This window comes from Martes martes (assembly GCF_963455335.1).
Source record: "Martes martes genome assembly, chromosome: 9".
NCBI classification, from domain to species: Eukaryota; Metazoa; Chordata; class Mammalia; order Carnivora; family Mustelidae; genus Martes; species Martes martes.
In genome coordinates, this window is record NC_137896.1 from 86,265,807 (window position 1) to 86,284,819 (window position 19,013).

General features: G+C 35.3%; 1 protein-coding gene across 2 annotated transcripts in view; it reads left to right on the forward strand.

Annotated features, from left to right (window-relative positions):
* GMCL1 (germ cell-less 1, spermatogenesis associated) overlaps window positions 1–19,013 on the forward strand; it is a 36,766-nt gene that overhangs the window by 4,941 nt on the left and 12,812 nt on the right. For both annotated transcript variants that reach the window (XM_080814089.1, XM_080814090.1), the window contains exons 2-10: window positions 988–1,111; window positions 2,904–3,000; window positions 4,139–4,236; window positions 6,861–6,973; window positions 7,618–7,683; window positions 9,833–9,917; window positions 12,758–12,848; window positions 14,565–14,702; window positions 16,848–16,917. In XM_080814089.1, coding sequence (XP_080670215.1) covers window positions 988–1,111; window positions 2,904–3,000; window positions 4,139–4,236; window positions 6,861–6,973; window positions 7,618–7,683; window positions 9,833–9,917; window positions 12,758–12,848; window positions 14,565–14,702; window positions 16,848–16,917 — 882 coding nt within the window. The remainder of the gene's footprint in view (window positions 1–987; window positions 1,112–2,903; window positions 3,001–4,138; window positions 4,237–6,860; window positions 6,974–7,617; window positions 7,684–9,832; window positions 9,918–12,757; window positions 12,849–14,564; window positions 14,703–16,847; window positions 16,918–19,013) is intronic.

Sequence of the window (19,013 nt, forward strand, 5' to 3'; positions counted from 1 at the left end):
ATATCCGGGGTAACTGAGCTATGGTGGAGCTGGGATTCAAACCCAAGTCTCTCCACCACCAAAGCATGTGCTCCTTTTACTGTCTGTTGGGAAGACTTGTCAAACACATTGGTTCAAAACATCATCTGAAATACTTCATTTTCTTAAAGATTAAAATTTTTTAACTACCAAGAAAACTTGTCAGGATTGGCCAGGAATATAAAAAGGTATATATCGGTCTCTGCCTAGGGCTTTTCTTATTCATTGGACCATTTTGAACAATGATTATCAGACTTAAAAAATATATATAATTCATCTTTTAAATGAAATCTTAATGCAGAAATCCCTAAGTTGTGATGCTGTTCTAGATGAAGTGAGGTGAGGATGCCCAGGGTTTGTTCCCCAGCTCTCTCTGGTGGCCCCAAAGACACTTCTCCATTGAGCATAGTTTTGAAAACCTTTGATGTAAGGCTGCAAATCATTGGTCTAATGGGGAAAAAATGTTTAACTAGTTAAAATGGTTTGGTACCAAAATAAGATTAAATCTAAATTATTCTAAAAAATTACTTGGGTAGGTAAAATTTTTACTCTTGTTCTCCACTTTGTAGTTGCATAGAAGTATCATTGCAGTTGTATTGAGATCCTCCCTAGTACTGTTCTCTAAACGAGCAAGTAAGCAAAAATCACTGTGCTGATCTACAGGTAATTCACTTAGTTCAACAATCACGAATTGCAAAAATGGTGCACAGTGAAAGGTCACATGTACATGTTGTCCCATCTAGCCACTATTAACCCTCTTAGAAATAGAGTACCCTATTAGATAACTACTGTTATTAGTTTCTTAGGTACTAATGCAAATTTGAATATTACATGTTTCTATCCTTTTACACAGTGGTTAAGTTGGCTCTATTTCATAGAAATTGAACAAAAGGAATATTTGGAGTTTTATGCAAAATCAGTAAAACATTCAGTTTTACACATATATAAAATTTGCTTTTCTTTTAACAGGAAAAAATTAAAGAGTACATCCAAATACATTTATCAAACATTATTTTTGAATGGTGAAAATAGTGACATTAAGATTTGTGCTCTAGGAGAAGAGTGGAGCTTACACAAAATATATCTATGTCAAGTAAGTATTTTATTTTTCCGTTAGAGTGAACAAGGTAGTTACTTAAAAATAGCTCAAACTCTTTCAAGTCATGTTCTTTCTAATTGCATTTCATAGCAGTCTCTTTGTACGGACAGTAGTTGTTTAAGTCCTATCATTTGATTCCAAAGTCTTGTTTTATAGGAAATACAGCACACAGTTAGTGTAGTCTAGAAAACAGATTTTGAATTTTCCTTGTCATACCAGGCCAGCAAATATCTTTTGGTCATTATTACAGTAAGGTTCTTATTTTGGTGCCTTTTGTTGACAAAAGGGAAAAAAGTTAGGGAAAAACGTCTAAAGTTAAGATTGCTGAATTTTTTAAAATATAATTATTTAAACTAGATGACCTTAGCCAAAATGTTATTTTGTAGATATGATTGAAAATGAATAGAAAGTTCTTGACACTTACTCTTCTTTCCTTCTGGAAAATGCAGTTAAATTAAAGACCTAGCAAATACAGAGTAATTCATTTAGCTGATATATCTATTTGGTTTGTGTGCTAAAAATATTACCATCTGTCACCCCAATTTAAAGATTCAGAACTCTGAGAATGAAAGAAAATGTTGCTCTAATGGCTCACATATTTTACTCATTTATTCTTTCATCAAATCTATCTATTCTTTCTTCAAATCATTGTTCTAGGCACTGGGAATAGAACAGTGAGCAATTCAGTTTTTATCCTTTGGAGTTTATATTTTCTCTCTTCTTCACCGTTTGACAGTAATTACTGGTAAGACAGTATAGTATAAGATTTTCAGTAGAAATATTTTAAAAGAACTTTTTCTATAACATTTTAATCATAGTGGTTTTTATTTAATTTTTTTGAACAAGGTTACTTTGGCTTGAAATATACAGCTCAGGGAATATATCAGAATATTGGTCTCAACTTGAGGATAGGGTCCATAACTTTTTTTTAATCACTGAAAGCAGTTTTGTGGATTTAAGGATGAGAATGCCTCAGTGAAGGCTTTCCCTCTCAAGAGCAACTATATTGATTATAGTATAAACCACATGCTAAAATATAGTAAGCCCCTAAGGACAGAAACAATGTCTGTCTTGTTTACTGCTATATTCACAGTGCCTTATACATACTAAGTATTCAGTAAAATTAATTACTCTTTGATGTATTCCAAAGTAATTCAAATTATGAGAGGTGCTATCTAGAAGGTAACTAAAGGCTTCGTCCATTCTGGTACCTTTCCAAGAATTTAGGTCCATTCTGGAATTTTCTGATTAGATAAAACTAAACTTTAGATTTATCCTGATTTCTGGGGATCATCCCATTTATAGCCACCAACAGTAAGGATTTAACAGTAGGAAGGTTCTTAGTCTTCACTTCTTCTCAGTGCATGATCATGTATTTACCTTGTGTGTTGTCATAGGTTTATGAGGGTCTTAAATACATGCTATATTTCCTAGGCTTAAATTTAGAATGCCATTGAGAAGGAAAACGTGTACCTGTAATAGACTTAGAAATTGTTTTAACTAAGTAAAAAACTAATGTAAGGTTCAAAGTAGTATAGGAATTCAGTTCAGATAGTAATATGAGAATTTGGTTTAATTTTCATTAAATTGATACTAAACAAAGTATTTTGACATACCTAAAGTGTCCTTAATTTCATTATCCTATAGACATATTTAGCTGTTCTTTTTCTCCTAAAATAATATGGATTCATTTTGATAGAAGAATTGCTTGGAATTAGAATTGGGAAAATAATTTGGAAGACGCAGAAAGTACTGGATAATTGGGTGTTTTGTTTTGTTTTTTAAGTCTGGCTACTTTTCTAGTATGTTCAGTGGTTCTTGGAAAGAATCCAGCATGAATATTATTGAACTGGAGATTCCGGACCAGAATATTGATATAGAAGGTAACCATCACCATAATTACTATTTTTTAAAAATTATAACATAACCTTTTTATGCTTTTGGTAGAAAATAAATATTTTCTTTCAACCTTATAGGCTAGAAGAAAGCTTCATTTAATACCAAAGAGTGTCAGCTTTGTATTGATTTGCTCAGCTCCATAGTTTTCACCAATTCTGTTCTATCTGTCCCTAATCTACTTATAGGCTTTATCAGTCTGTTTACTGTTTACTGTTTACTGTTTATAATTATATCTGCCTGGGATATGGAGGATGTAGGGTGAAGGAAGGAAGAGTATGACTGTTTTTGAAAATCACATAGAAAAGCTGGTTAAAAAAAAAAGGAAAGAAAAGAAAAGCTGATATATAGTGTTTATTGATTATTTCCCATGTATGAAGACTTTCTCTGGGAACAAGAGGGTATGAATCATGTAATCGGTGTTTAAGAGCTCTGAGTTCTTAGATGAGGAAGCTGAGAGGCCCAGAGGATTTAGGGACTTATTTTAGGCCTCAGCAGTTTAGTGAGCCTCAGTAGACCTATCATTCTCCTAATTCCTGTTCCACTTCTCGTTCTCTGCTCCCCTCTTTGATTGCCCAAGTGTAAGTACCCAGTACTCACAACATAGGCAAAGAGAAAAGTTAAGGATATTTATAAAACACGTGCAAGAGTGGCAGTGGAGAGAAGGAAGGACAGGCCTATATAGCTGTGGTGGCTCAGGGAGAGTGTGGCATGGAGTGGACCAGGCGCTATTCCCCACTCCCCAGGAAGGAAGCACTGAAAGCATCAGGGTTAAGATCATCATGGGGTCTGTGTTGCTTAATGATTGGTCTACTCAGGGTATCTATAAAACTTTTTCCAAGGGTATCTTAATTGTGACCAGCAACTAATATCAAGATTAGATGTAGAAGAATTCAGCTCTGCTAGGTAGAATAAATGGCAGTTTGTAACATTGTTTTTAAATTAGCACCATTAATCAGTAACCATTACTAGCATTTTAAATAGTGATACTTCTCTTAACCTTTTATGTACATCCTACATTTTGATGTATGTCTTCGAATATAAAGATGGTCATTATTGTTATTTTTGTAATACTTTTATAGATGTCACTGTTATTTCATTCCCTGGGTCTACTTTGGCTTTCAGCACTGCAGGTTGCCTTTGGGTCACTATATAGAGATGATGTCTTAATAAAGCCCAGTCGAGTTATTGCCATTTTGGCAGCAGCTTGTATGTTGCAGTTGGTGAGTATGCACATTTTTCAAAGAAAGGATCACAGTTGGATCTTTGTTTCAAAGTATCTATTCTAAAAACAAAAAGCTTAGCTTTTTATAATTTTTAAAAATAAAAATGAAGGGGCGCCTGGGTGGCTCAGTGGGTTAAGCCTCTGCCTTTGGCTCAGGTCATGATCTCAGGGTCCTGGGATCAAGCCCCGTATCGGGCTCTTTGCTAAGCGGGGAGCCTGCTTCCCCCTCTCTCTCTGCCTGCTTCTCTGCCTACTTGTGATCTCTCTCTGTCAAATCAATAAATAAAATCTTTATAAAAAAAATTTTAAAAAATGAAATGTGTAAATATGTCATTTGTAATAAGTCACTTAAAATGCTTAACCCAAAAAAATACTACAATAAAGTAAAATGCTCAGTGAAAACCGATTTATTATAACTGAGGGGGTCATCCCGTCTGTGTAAGATGAATGCAAGCTATTTCAGTGTAGATACCTTAGAATTACTATAATGTAAGAGTTTACTTGTCTAAGTCCATTTACAGATCTCTATTCATTAATGATTTATCTTGACTGTTATTAAGCAGATCACTTATGATTACAAATTCATTTTAGGGCATGGGTTTGAAAAAGATTGAGTGCCCACTTTGTCAACTTTTTCTTAATTATGAAATAATTGTGGTAAACCACATAAATATATATAATCCATTGGTAGAATGATAGATTTGTTCTTTCAATAGAAGTATATTGAGCAATGTGTCAAACTAGGCATAGGAATTTAAAGGTAAATTAAGACATAGTCCCCACCTTCAGGAAACTCACAATATAATGTGTGTGTGGAATGGGGGAGGGAGAGTTGATAAATAGACCCAGAGATAAAGTGAGAACTGCCCAGTATTATAGATATGATAATAAACATCCTGTAGGATTTAGCAGGTGAACAGAGGGAGTAGTTAGTTTAGCTTGGTGGTGCAAAGAAGGAGGTTGAGTCTTGAAAACTGAAAATTTATTTATCTTGCAAAAAAGAGGGGAAGGAAGCATTTTCTACAGAGTAAATTAATACTCAGAGATGTGAAACAGTGGAGGATCAGAGAAACTGAGTGGAACATGGCTCTAGCACAGAGACAAGAAGCACATATAAGAAGCTCCAGCACACAAAAAAAAAAAGGGTTGCAGAGAGGGCGGCAGAGGCCAGACTGTGAAAATCCCTCTATACTTTAGACTTTATATGTAGGTACTTTTGGAAGATTTTTTTTTTCTTTTGAGAGAGCTTGCATGCAAGTGGGGGATGGGACAGAGGGAGAGAATCCTCAAGCAGACTCCCTTCTGAGCACAGGACCCCACATGGGGCCTGATCCCATGACCCATGAGACCATGACCTGAACTGAAACCCAAGAGTTGGACACCCAACCAACTGAGCCACCCATGTTCCCCTTTCAGAAAAGGGGAACAATCAAAAGTTTTAGATCAAATCAAAAAGTTTTAGAAAGTTTACTTCAGAAGTTTTAGAAAGAATGCTTCAGAAATAATGCGAAGGATGTATTGAAGAAAAGATGAGTACATTAGAGACAAAATCTTAATGCAGTAGTCCAAGTGAGTGTCTAAAGTAGGGCAGTAGCAATAAGCATGGGGAGGAAAAACAGGATCACAGAAAGATTAATCAAGGATAATCCACTGGACTTGCTGACAAGGTGTTAAGAGGAAAGCGGAAGGGGTTAAGAGGGGGGTAGCTCAAATAACTTTCAGGTAAGTTTAAAATCCTAAAGGAAGGTCAGTATTTTATTTTGATCTTTAGAAAAAGTTCATTAAGTTTCCTCTTCTGTGACATTTGTATACTTATTTATTTGAAGTATTAGTAAATAGCTTGCTCAATATACTTAGCTGGGATCATTTAATTTTTTAAATTTGTCATCCTTTCAGTACTTATTTTCAACAAGTACACTTTATTTTCTAACTTTAGTCCTTTTGGTTTTGTCATAAACCCATTTTCTGCATCATCTTTATGACTTAACTCACTAACTTAATATACTTGCATGATGAATATGTTTCAGAAGTTTAGGTAAAAAGTGACATTCTTTTCATATATTGAATAAAATTAGTTCATTTGAAATCTTACATATAAACATTTCAGATTAGTATTTCAGTGTAAATAGTAATGTATTTGTTTTAGGTGCATCTCTTAGAAGTTGATAAGTGTTTTATACTTTAATAAACACTTTCTGATGATTCATACTGTTTACTTGCCTAGCTCTATCACATGGTCTCCTGAGTATGTTAAAAGGTCTTAATTTTAAAAGAACAGGCAAACCCGACATAATGCTGCTTAAATTTGCAAAGTTCCCAGAGAGAGGAAGAATAAAAAAGAAAGAGAATAGCAATATTCATCTCTACTTTACTGCCTTACTGCTTTTACCCCCTCCATTCTGTTTTTCAATTCCAAGTATTTAGTTGAATACTTGCTGGATTTTTTTTTTTCAGTATTTTTATTGGACTTAAAAATTTGGGCTTGCTGCACTTAATGAGTTTTCTTTCTTTTCTTTCCTTCTTCCTTTTTTTTTTTTTACTTTTTAATATGTAAAAGCGCATATTCAGAGCTAATTTTTCCCACGTGAAATGGGCCTTTCCAGTGCTTATTTATATTTACAGGATGGTTTAATACAGCAGTGTGGTGAGACAATGAAGGAAACAATTAATGTGAAAACTGTATGTGGCTATTACACATCAGCAGGGACCTATGGATTAGATTCTGTAAAGAAAAAGTGAGTTACCTTTTTTATTTTTCCTCCCATCCCACTTGTGGGAAGTTGGCTGCTTTGGTTTCTTAAGAGAATGTATAGCTGTAAGAAAGAAAGAAAAAAAAAATAGGGGACTAGAATTTTGTTATAAATAGTCCTTTTTCACATTTGGATGAATTAGTAAATTCCTTGAAAGTGTTGTCTTTGTAAGTGACCATGGGTGGGTTATACATGCTTATACGTGGCTTATAAAAACTCTGGTCACTCTTTGCATTTTCTATTAATATTTTTTAAGTAATAGGCATCATAGATATTGTTATCAGTACACCTACTGGCAATGTTTTTAACTCCTGAGTATTACAGTACCCATTTTCAAATTAGAAAGGAGGTAATAGAAGTGTGAAGGCCCCTTCATAAATGATGTAACACCAACTTGAAATGAGGTTTTCTTAATTAGAAATGCTCTTATTAATATAAAGGGAGTATTTCCTTAATAACTGCTGACAAAAACAATACTAAATTTTTGGTTGTTAAATTTAAAAATTTGAGCATATTCTGGCAAGACTAATTGTTTTTATTTTAACTGTAAGTCCTACTACATAAGCCATAAATACAGGATATATTTTTTTATGTATCATGTAATAAATAATGCCATGTTTTAATTTCAGGTGCCTTGAATGGCTTCTGAACAATTTGATGACTCACCAGAATGTTGAACTTTTTAAGGAACTCAGGTATTTTAATTTTAAATAACATTGTAATTAATCACCCTAAAATAATGGTTATTTGTTAAAGTATGCATTTGCTTTATACAAAAATATATTACTTATGAAAAGTGAATAATTTAATGAAAGGTATCTTGACATCTATGAACTGAAGAAATGCTTCACGAATTTCATAAATAATATGTGTATTATTGTCATAAATAATGTGTATTATGTCTACTATTTTAACTAATTTTAATTGAATAATTCATTGTTACTATAAAACTATAGAAAAATGGTGTTACCTTACCTTTGCTATGCTCTGAGAGAATCTAAAAGTTTGGTTTTTTTGTGTTTTCTTTTGTTTTTTAAAGATTTTATGTATTTGACAGAGAGCAAGAGAGACAGCCAGAGAGGGAACACAAGCAGGGGGAGTGGGAGAGGGAGAAGCAGGCTTCCTGCAGAGCAGGGAGCCCAACTCGGGGCTCGATCCCAGGACCCTGGGATCACGATCTGGTAAGAAGGCAGCCACTTAATGACTGAGCCACCCAGGTGCCCTGAGAATCTAAAAGTTTATTTAAAAACCTTCTTTACCATTGCAAAATTTAAGTTTTAAAGATTTTATTTTAAGTAATCAGACCCAATGTGGGGCTTGAACTTGCAACCCTGAGATCAAGAGTTGCATGCTCCAACTGAGCCAGCCAGGCACCCCTGCAAAATTAAGTTTAAGGAAGTTCTTTTAAACTTTTTGCTAGGCCTGATGAAGTCAAATTCACCATCAGTTGGCCTTTTGAATAACATGGGCTGATAATTCCTTCCTGCCTTCCTTCAACAAACAATTCTTGAATGTCCACTATATACGAAGGTACTCTGTTAGGTGCTGTGAAGGATGCAGAGGTGATTATGTCATGGTTTCTGCCCTCGAAGAGATGATTCCTGTGATGTCAGTTTTACTGATTTGTTGGTTTTTCTGTGGGTGTTTTTTGTTTGTTTGGTTTGGTTTTTCTTGCAAGGGTGGGTAGGGAAGTGGTGGGGGAAAAGGTAAACATTTTTACGTTTAAATACAATATGGAATAGAGAGAATTCAAGTTTCTTTGAGCCTTAAAGATGAAATACAAGAAATCATAGAAATGTTATTTTTATGGCTAAGACCCATCTCCTGGATTCCTTGTTCCTGTCCTTTCCTCTGCCCTTAAGAGGTAACAGGTAGAAAAGATTGAGAAATATTTTTCTGCCAAAAAAAATCATTACCTAATAATGGCAAGGTATAAACAAAGCTCTGCATTATGTTTGGTTTGAAAATCATCAGGGTGCCTGGGTGGTTCAGTTGGTTAAGTGTCTGCTTTCAGCTCAGGTCATGATTCCAGAGTCCTGGGATCAAGCCCCACATCCGGCTCCTTGCTCAGTGGGGAGGCTGCTTCTCCCTCTCCCTCTGCCTGCCGCTCTCCCAGGTTGTTCTCTCCATCTCTCTCTCTCTCTGTCAAATAATTAAAATCTTTTTAAGAAAAAAAAGAAAATCATTAGAAACAGTTTAATCTTTTTCCTTTTTATAATTTCTCATTGAGGTCTTTCAAAAAGAAGATAAATTGTAGTGGCCATCTTAAAAACCTAGAGGTTCTTCTGGTTTTTACGGCTTAAAGGAAGGGGGAAAAACAGCTGGTGATATCTGTTCCACTCCAAATTTAAACTAATAACATATTTCTTGATATTACTCTTTAATAGTGATGAAAACATGCTTTAAGACTAAGCAATTCTCTTAACCCTCAATGTTAAAGGTTACTTTGAACATACAGATGTTTCAGTGAATTTCGATGAATGTCTTTTTTTTTTTTTTTTTTTTAAACAGTGAATGGGCAGGAAAGGCAAAATAGGAACACTGCCACTCTATCAGGGCATACCAAAAGTTATCTCATTGAGACCTTGTTTTAACTTGATTAATCAGCAGATCAAAGTTCTTTGTTTTCCTGTCAGTTCAAAGAAAGACCTTTCAGAGTATTCTCTCTGAATTAAAATATCCTTGTGCTCAGATAGGTTATTTCTGTCTAAGATTCTTTGTGTTGGGCAAAAAGACTGATGTCATTTTCTTTTCATAAGAAAGACTTAAATTTTTTAGTTCCACCAGGATGTTTTAGCCTGTGCGTGAGGATAAACTCACTATACCTCTGTTTTTCTTTTCTAGTATAAATGTCATGAAACAGCTCATTGGTTCATCTAACTTATTTGTGATGCAAGTGGAGATGGATGTGTACACAGCTCTTAAAAAGGTAATGACATAATAGTATGTAAGGGCATCACCTCAGCATTACTTATAATAGTGAAAAACTGGAAACAGCTGGTGTCCAGTGATAAAGGAATGGTGTAAATGTAAGAAATGTTCAAGGAAATATGCCAAAATGTTAAAAAAAAAAAACTTTGTTTGCTATCATGTGTGATTTTAATTTCATTCTTTATACTTGTCAACCTTTAAAGTACAAAAGCCAGTTATTTTACCAGCAAGATGGATTTATTTGGGAATAGTAGAGCAGTTGGACTTTGGGACATGTAAGCTATAACAAACCATAAGCAAGTCCAGACCTCAAGGGAGAGGGACATTACTTTATCAAGAAAAAGAGGAAGTTGGGAGGGGCTGCTTTGAATGAAGCAAAATCCCTTGGAGGAAAGCTAGAGTTGCGTGTTGTCTGTATCTTCTTATTAACTGAGCTTGTTGCTGGCCAAGAAGAAATTCTTCCTTTCTCCTACTAGAATAGTAGAGTTGGCTTCTTCCTGTTGGGAATGCAAGGTACCTCTCTTACTGTTGGGTCTGCAGTTGACGTCAAGCTGTGGGCCATGAGAGCTTGCATCCTATTTCCTTTGTTTGGTTTTACATACTTTTCTATCCTAGTAGTATGTTTCTGTTTTTTTCCCACATGTTTTTCAACAAGAAGCGTGCTGTTATGTTATTTACGTAATCAGAAATGTTAAATATTTTATATGGTTTTCAGAAATGTTTTCAAAGTTGAATTAATGAAGTCATGATGAAATTTTCACTTTTTCTAGAAAATGGTAAAATTCTTTAAAGACCTTATTTGCACTTCAGGCATATGTTTCATTTCATACTTTTGAAAGGTTTTAATATCATCCTTTTTTTTTCTTTTTTTTTAATTATTTTTATTAACATATAATGTATTGTTTGCTCCAGGGGTTACAGGTCTGTGAATCATCAGACTTACACATTTCACAGCACTCACCATAGCACATACCCTTCCCAATGTCCATAACCCAACCACCATATCCCTAACCCCAACCCCCCAGCAACCCTCAGTTTGTTTTGTTGGATAAAGAGTCTCTTATGGTTTGTCTCCCTCCCGATCCCATCTTGTTTCATTTTTTTCCTTCCCTACCCCCCACAACCCCCTGCCCTGCGTCTCAAATTCCTCATATCAGAGATCATGTGATAATTGTCTGAAAGGTTTTAACATCTTTAAAGTGATTTTATTTTCACAACTCTGAAGTAACAAATCAGCTATCTTTCTTGTTCTGTAGATGACAGGACTTAGAACTCTTCAAGTTACTAAGTGGCAGACTTGAGGTAGAACCCAGGTTTGTGAGTCCTAGTTCATTGCTTTTCCCACTGAATAATTTTGCTTTTAGCCTTTTGTCACCAGCAACAGAGTCTCTATTTAACACAGCTTCAGAATCTGAGAATGAGGGACAGCTGGGTGGCTCAGTGGGTTAAAACCTCTGCCTTCGGCTCAGGTCATGATCCCAGAGTCTTGGGATCGAGCCCCTGGGATCATGACCTGTTGGGCTCTCTCTCTCTGCTCAACAGGGAGCCTGTTTCCTCCTCTCTCTGCCTGCCTCTCTGCCTACTTGTGATCGCTCTCTGTCAAATAAATTAAATCTTAAAAAAAAAAATCTGAGAATGAGACACTTCCAAGTTATATCATTGCAATTGCTTATTTTATGGTTGAGATGACATTTTATTAATGTTGTGTTTTGGGGTACCTGGGTGGCTCAGTGGGTTAAGCCTCTGTCCTCGACTCAGGTCATGATTTCAGGGTCCTGGGATCAAGCCCCGCATCGGGCTCTCTGCTCAGCAGGGAGACTGCTTCCCCCGCTCCCTGCCTGCCTCTCTGCCTATTTGTCAAATAAATAAATAAAATCTTAAAAAAAAAAAAAAAAAAAGGTTGTGTTCTACCCCCAGCCCCCCGGAGGGAAGTTTAGTAACTGAGTTATGTAATCAGTGAAGGAGGGGTAGACAGGCCATTTCTGTCTCTGAGCCAGTGGTAGCATTCATTGTTTCCTATTGTTGTAATTGCTCTTATGCCAGTAGTGATAAGTGCTTACTGTGTGCCAGGCACGATCAAAGTAAGTTACACATAATAATTCTTTTAATGTCCTATGAGGTATCATGTTCATTTTATAAATAAAGAAATTAAGGCCCAGAAAAATTAAGTAATTTGCCCAGCTGTAATTGGCAGGGCAAGGATTTAAAAACCCATGCCCCTAACTGGTCTGTATACTATCTCACCAGTAATAAAGCAATAAGAAACTCCTTTTTCCCTTTTTAAATAAATTATTATCAAATTATCTATTAAATTAATATTAAGTAATTAGGATTATTTTATAACCTTAATGATACTTAGCAAAATTGAGTTAATAGATGAGTAGAATAAATGAGTGTAAAATTACTAAGGTAATATGTATTAAACCTTTAGCATTTTAATTGTGTAACTATGCTGCGTTTGAGGCCTTAAATACTTTAGGAATTCATTTATTCTTTATCACACACTGTTTTAGTTTTTATCATTGAACCACGATTAAAGGACTATGGACCTTTGGACCATGATGAAAGGGAGAGAGGGGCAAAGGGAGAGCGAGGGAAAGGGAGAGAGGAAGAGAGAGAATCTTAAGCAGGCTCAATACAGTGTGGAGCCCAATGTAGGGCTCAGTCTCACAACCCTAAGATCATGACCTGAGCCGAAGTCAAGAGTTGGATGCTTAACCGACTGAGCCACCCAGGTGCCCCTAGATATTACGTTTTAAGGTGGAAGCAGTATGAATGTAAAATTGTAACATGATGAAATCTTATAATTTTTTTCTTAAATTTGCTTTTTTAACCTAGTGGATGTTCCTTCAACTTGTGCCTTCATGGAATGGATCTTTAAAACAACTTTTGACCGAAACAGATGTCTGGTTTTCTAAGAGGAGAAAAGGTATGCCTGAAATTTTTATTAAGCACTTGTTTTGAGAGTCTTTTTAATTGAAATTTATTAAAATCAGGTCCTAACTTATTTGTAGACCTAGAGAATTTTAGATCTGGTGAAGACTTTAAGCAGTTATCTAATTCAGCTCCTAATTTAAATTGAGAAAAGTAAAGCTGGATAAGAAAAATGCCTTGCATGTTTTAACTGAATTATATTCCTTGAACTAACACCATAGTTTGACTCCCCAAAGTATCACCTTTCCTATTTTATCACCAATAGGTCTTGGTGATTACATTTGTCTTTTGTTTGACCACACTGAATTTTCTGTAACACATTAAACCTGTCTATCAGGCAACAGTTCTTAACAAAGGGGGGATCCCATCTACAGGCTTCAGTATGTCACTAACCCCCAAAAGTGTATGCAGAACTTTATATGTATGCTTGTGTTGCATCTATTTTGCAAGGTAAGAACTTCCGTAATTTTTGTCAGATTCTCAGAGAAGACTGATCTAAATAAAATTCATAAGGATCTACTGCCATTAAATTCTTACTGGGATAGAGATGGAACATGCAATGTATTTACTTTTTACTTTGCTAAAACAGATAATAGGGAAAAAACTTTAGGTGCAAAGAAGTGGGTAAATCATAATCCTTAGTTCATGATTTTCTTAGTTCACAGTCATTTTTAGCCCCTGCATGGCCACCTTTTTTGATTATTTTTAGTAATATATTGAACCACCACAAACTAATCTTCAAGGACTAGAACAGTAACTTCAGTCTACTCCTGTGCTTCTCTCCTGTTGTGTCTCTCTGACTTTCCCAACCACTATCTTGAATTTTGTGTTTAGTATTCCCTTAAAAAAAAATGTTATTGCATTACGTATGTATGTCTTAATATACTGGTCTCTGAAAAAAATAATCCCTGATTTGCAGCGTTTTAAAATTTCCATGATACAAATTCTCCCAGTGTGGCCAGTTCCAAGCTACCAATATGACATCATTGACACTGAATGCAGAGTTGAGAGATGAAATGCACACCATCAGCTCCTATAAGCCAGTGCAAGCCATCTCCAGCATACCACTAGACAATATATCATTCGATTTTGGTTGGTATTGAACTATTTCAATACATATGTTGCAAATCAATGGCTATAGTGTCTATGTGTCTTATTTTGTATTTTAAGAGAATTAATGTATTAACTAGTAGTGTTTATCATATGTAGCTAAAACAAAAATTCGATGAACCCCAAGAGACAAATCCATGTCCTGTGTATCTTATGAAGACCCTTAAGTTTGGCATTTGAGCCCTGGAGTTCCACTGGAGTGTTCAGTCCCTGGGAAGAGGGTTTCTAGAGAGATACTGTAACCCTTACTACCGTTCTCAAACCATCCTTTCCCAAACCCTGCGGCACTGGAAGCTCCAAACCCCAGAACTAGGTGTACACCTGAATTCCTAGCCCAAAGGCCACTTGGGACCAAAATTAATTTCCTGGGGCTTCTTCCTAAATCTCTAAGTTTTTATCCATATACCACAGGTTTATATAATCTTTGAAAACTAGTTTATTTGTATTCTAATCGACATACATGTGTGTACATCTATGTGCATGTGCATGCACGTGTGTGTGTGTGTGTTTGTGTATGTGTGTATCTCCCTGCCCATAAAAACATTTAGGAATAAAATAGATTTGAAAACAATGCCTATTGAATTTAAACTGTTTTTTATAGATTTTGAAGGTATGACCTTCCTTGAAACTGAACAAGGAAAACCATTTGTGTCAGTATTCAGACATTTAAGGTTACAGTATATTATCAGTGATTTGGCCTCTGCAAGAATTATTGAACAAGATTCTCTAGTACCTTCAGGTAAGAGAACATGACTTAATTATGACTTTAAGTATTATCTTTCTGATTATAATAGTAATATATGTCATAGAAAAGAGAAAAAAGAGAATAGAAATTACCTTTAATCCCAAAAAGATTACACATTTTTGTACCAAAGTGAAATCATACTACATAGGTAATTTTCTGTGTTCACATTCTATATTGAGTATTTTCCCTTTAAGCACTACCCAGGCTATTTAAATGACTCTAGTTTTCGTGGTACAGTTTTGTTTTGTTTTAAATATGAGCAAAGAGAAACTAATCCCATCATCTAGAATGAGTATCTTGATGAATTCTTCTAGTCCTCTTTATTAATATGTATACATTGAAATAAAAACAAAAGTATACTATGTACCAAGTTTATATATTATTATGGGTGTTCTTTAATCTGATTAACTAGTATACTATTTTAGACCAGACTTTTACTTTATTTTTTGAGTGGGCCATATGCAGTTTATTAATATGCAAAATAAGTCTGATTAATTTTCTGAGATGCTTCACTAGGATTGTTTTGGACCCAACTTGACTTTCCCTTCTATTATTTTTTCTGGATTTTTACCTCTAGACCAGACTTTTAAAAATGAGTGTTGAGGGGCGCCTGGGTGGCTCAGTGGGTTAAAGCCTCTGCCTTCGGCTCGGATCATGATTCAGGGTCCTAGGATCGAGTCCCGTGTCGGGCTCTCTGCTCAGTGGGGAGGCTGCTTCCCTCTCTCTCTCTCTGCCTGCCTCTCTGCCTACTTGTGATTGCTCTCTCTCAAATAAATAAATAAAATCTTTAAAAAAAAAGAGTATTGAAGTATTTGAAGTATACTTATACAACATTTGGTTGGGAATAAATAAAAGAAGAAAAATAAATATGGTACTAAGCCAATTCTACCTCTATTATTAATAAATTTCTTTAACTAAAATTTCAGTTTTACATAGACTTGTGCAAAAAATGGTTTGCTTTGTTAAAGGAAAAAAATTGTAACTTTTATTCCATTTAGACTGAATTAAAATCTCTTTTTAATATGTTACCTAAATCTAATATGCCAAAATTATTTTTTAAAGATTTATTTATTTTAGAGAGCGAGCTAACAGGCAGGAGGGGCAAAGGGAGGGGAAGAGAGAATCTCAGCCAGACTTCACGCAGAGTGCCAAGGTAGAGTTCTGTCTCACAACCCTGAGATTACAGCCTGAGCCAGAACCAAGAGTTGGATGCTTAAACCAACTGTGCCATGCAGGCGCTCCCCAAAATTATATTTTGAGTATGCATGATATATCTGATAATATATCTCCCACTAATTAGTTATTATTTTTAGATAATTTAATAAAACAATTTATTCAGTTTTCTATAAAAGTTACATAAAAACTGAAAATATTACTTTAGGTATGTTTCTTATAAAAATTAATATGATCTGTGAAAAGGAGACTATTAAATGCCAGAATCTACTTTTAACTGAAGATTTAAGTCCTAATTTGAATGCATGTAATCTGGGGCGCCTTGGGTGGCTGAGTAGGTTAAGCATCTGCCTTCAACCAAGGTCATGATCCTAAGGTCCCGGGATCGAGCCCCACATTGGGCTCCCTGCTCAGTGAGGAGCCTTCTTCTCCTCCCTCTGTTGCTCTCCCTGCTTGTACACTCTCTACCCCACCCCACTCCTGGTCAAATAAATAAATAAAATCTTTTAGAAAATAATAAATGCATGTAATCTGAGTAGGGTCTATCCTAAAGGAAAGCAAAATAGCCTTTACCACACTAAAATCATTAAGCCCATATTGTTAACAGCATTTTTATAAAATATAAACTACCAGCTTTATTTATTGCTATTTTAATCTTGAGTTTAGAAATGGTCGGGGCACCTGGGTGGCTCAGTGGGTTAAGTCTGCCTTCGGGCTCAGGTCATGATCTCAGGGTCCTGGAATTGAGCCCCACATCGGGCTCTCTGCTCAGCAGGGGGCCTGCTCCCCCCCCCACCCCCTCTCTGCCTGCCTCTCTGCCTACTTGTGATCTCTGTCTGTCAAATAAGTAAATAAAATCTTTAAAAAAAAAAAAGGTAACAATTTTATCACGTTCTTAAAATTTTTAAATGCTTTATGTTCTTCAATATTTATTATTATTCTTTTGTGCTTATTTTTCTATTTTAGAATGGCTGTCTTCAGTGTACAAACAGCAGTGGCTTGCTATGCTCCGAGCAGAACAAGACAGTGAGGTGGGGTAAGTATGTTAGATCATAGCACTGTTGGTTAAAAGCAAACAAACCCCAAACAGGGGTTTTCTGCTGTGAATTTTTAAATGCATTTATTATATTGAAAAATTAAGAGATGTTAAAGTAGAAAAAAGATCATTAATCAACTTTTATTCTTATATTTCTGTAACATGATCAATGTTATTAATAATCTTTCTGGTCAATTAATGGAACGTTTGAATAGTCATTTGCTGTATTTGTAAAAATTGAGTAATTCATAAACTGTTTTGCCTAGTGTTGTATAATGATTTTCTTTGAACATACGGAAATAGAACTTGGAATAATGCTTCCGCCAAGCCTGATTTTCATATTTCTGTGTAGGTAAAGCTACTTTTATTTCTGGTAGTATTATAAAATTCTAATTCTTATTAATTAGCTAATAAGTGTTTTGAAGACCTTTGAGTCTGAAATGAGTTGACATAATCCAGTTATAGATGCCCCCCTGAAAAAATATTTCTGTGCTTTTTTCATCTGAGGGGAAAGCGGATTATCTGTTCTTTTGGTGTGCTTTGCAGGTCACAGACATGCTTCCACACTTATTATTTGATCTATAATCGGGCTCCTTGGTATAGACCATGTGAGGAGACAGTCCATCCGAGAGTGTATGTGGAAGAGGCCTTAAGGTTGACATTTTTGCCCCAATCTCTTTTAACCCATTTTTATACACCAAAAGACCTGCTAAAATATATGACCTGTTATGTTTATATCCAAACAGTGACTGTATGAAAGTGTTATACAAACTCATGGTAATAATTATGAGGTTATTTTCCAGGATTCTTGGTTTCTGCCTTATTGATAATTTATTTTAGATCTTTTTCCAAATATATTCACAGCACTCTTATCCTACATAAATATAGTAAGATTGTTGAAATAGAAATAATAAATCAAAAAACAACAAAAAAGTTAATTATTTAATGGAATTCAGATTTGAAGCCTTTTGTAATATATGAAATATTTTCAAAATCATCCTCATTCTTTTGTATATTCAGTTTTTAGATGTTAGGTGTTCTTATTTTTCAACATTTCCCTCATCTGTATCTATGAACTGAGCATAGAATCTGACCTAAGAAACTGAGCTGGACTGAGTGGGTTTCCTCCCCACAGAAGTGTATGTATGATTATAGCACTGCGACGAAGTGCTCTGTTTCATAGATACTGAGCCCCTCCTCGTTGCTGCAGGGCTACTAAAGTGAGAAAGTGTGTTTCTGGGATGTTAGGTTATAATGTAGTGAAGTCTGCCTCCAGGGTTCTCCTCTTCCATGCTCTTCCACACTGCCGACAGGTTATCTTTCTGAAGCAGAAATAGAATTGTGTCACTTCCCTGCTTAACTGTGTCTGGGGATCTGATGATAGGGACAGTTGTTATTCTTTGTGTGTGATATAAGCATTTTTAAAAAGTCCTCATCCTTAAGAAATTCATACTGAACTATTTACAGATTAAAGGATATGTCTGGAGAATTAGCCTCAAAACAGTCAGTCAGGAGGGATATGGGGAGAAGTGGGCTTGGAATAAAACTGAAACAAGATTAATGAAGCTAGATGGTTAGAACATTAAGCCTATTATACTGTTTTATCCACTTTTAGGTTTGAAATTTTTCATAATAAAAAATGTGAAAGTAACAGAACTAATGCCTGGAAACTCTCTACCATCTACAGGAAAAGTTGAAACTCTTATTAGCATAGCATGGGGGGCCCGTCAGTAGTCCATCCCAAATGTCTTTTACTTCATCCCATCACGTGCTCATCTTAGCTCTAGCTGTACTGAATTCTTCATACATTTGGTATTTTTTTATGCTCCAGATTCTTCTTACCTACTATACCTTCTATCTGGAATGCCCTTCACCTGCATAGAATCCCACCTTGACCTCTACCCCAACAAACTCCTTTTCAGGCTCCTCTGTGATGAGCCCCCTCTAATCCCAGGCAGTAAATGTGCTTTCTTTGTTCTCCTAACATCACAACACTCTCCACATTATTTTAATTATTACTTATATGTCTAGTTCTCTACTAGACTAAACTCTTGGGTATCAAGGACATGTTTTATTAGTTTTATATACATTTATGT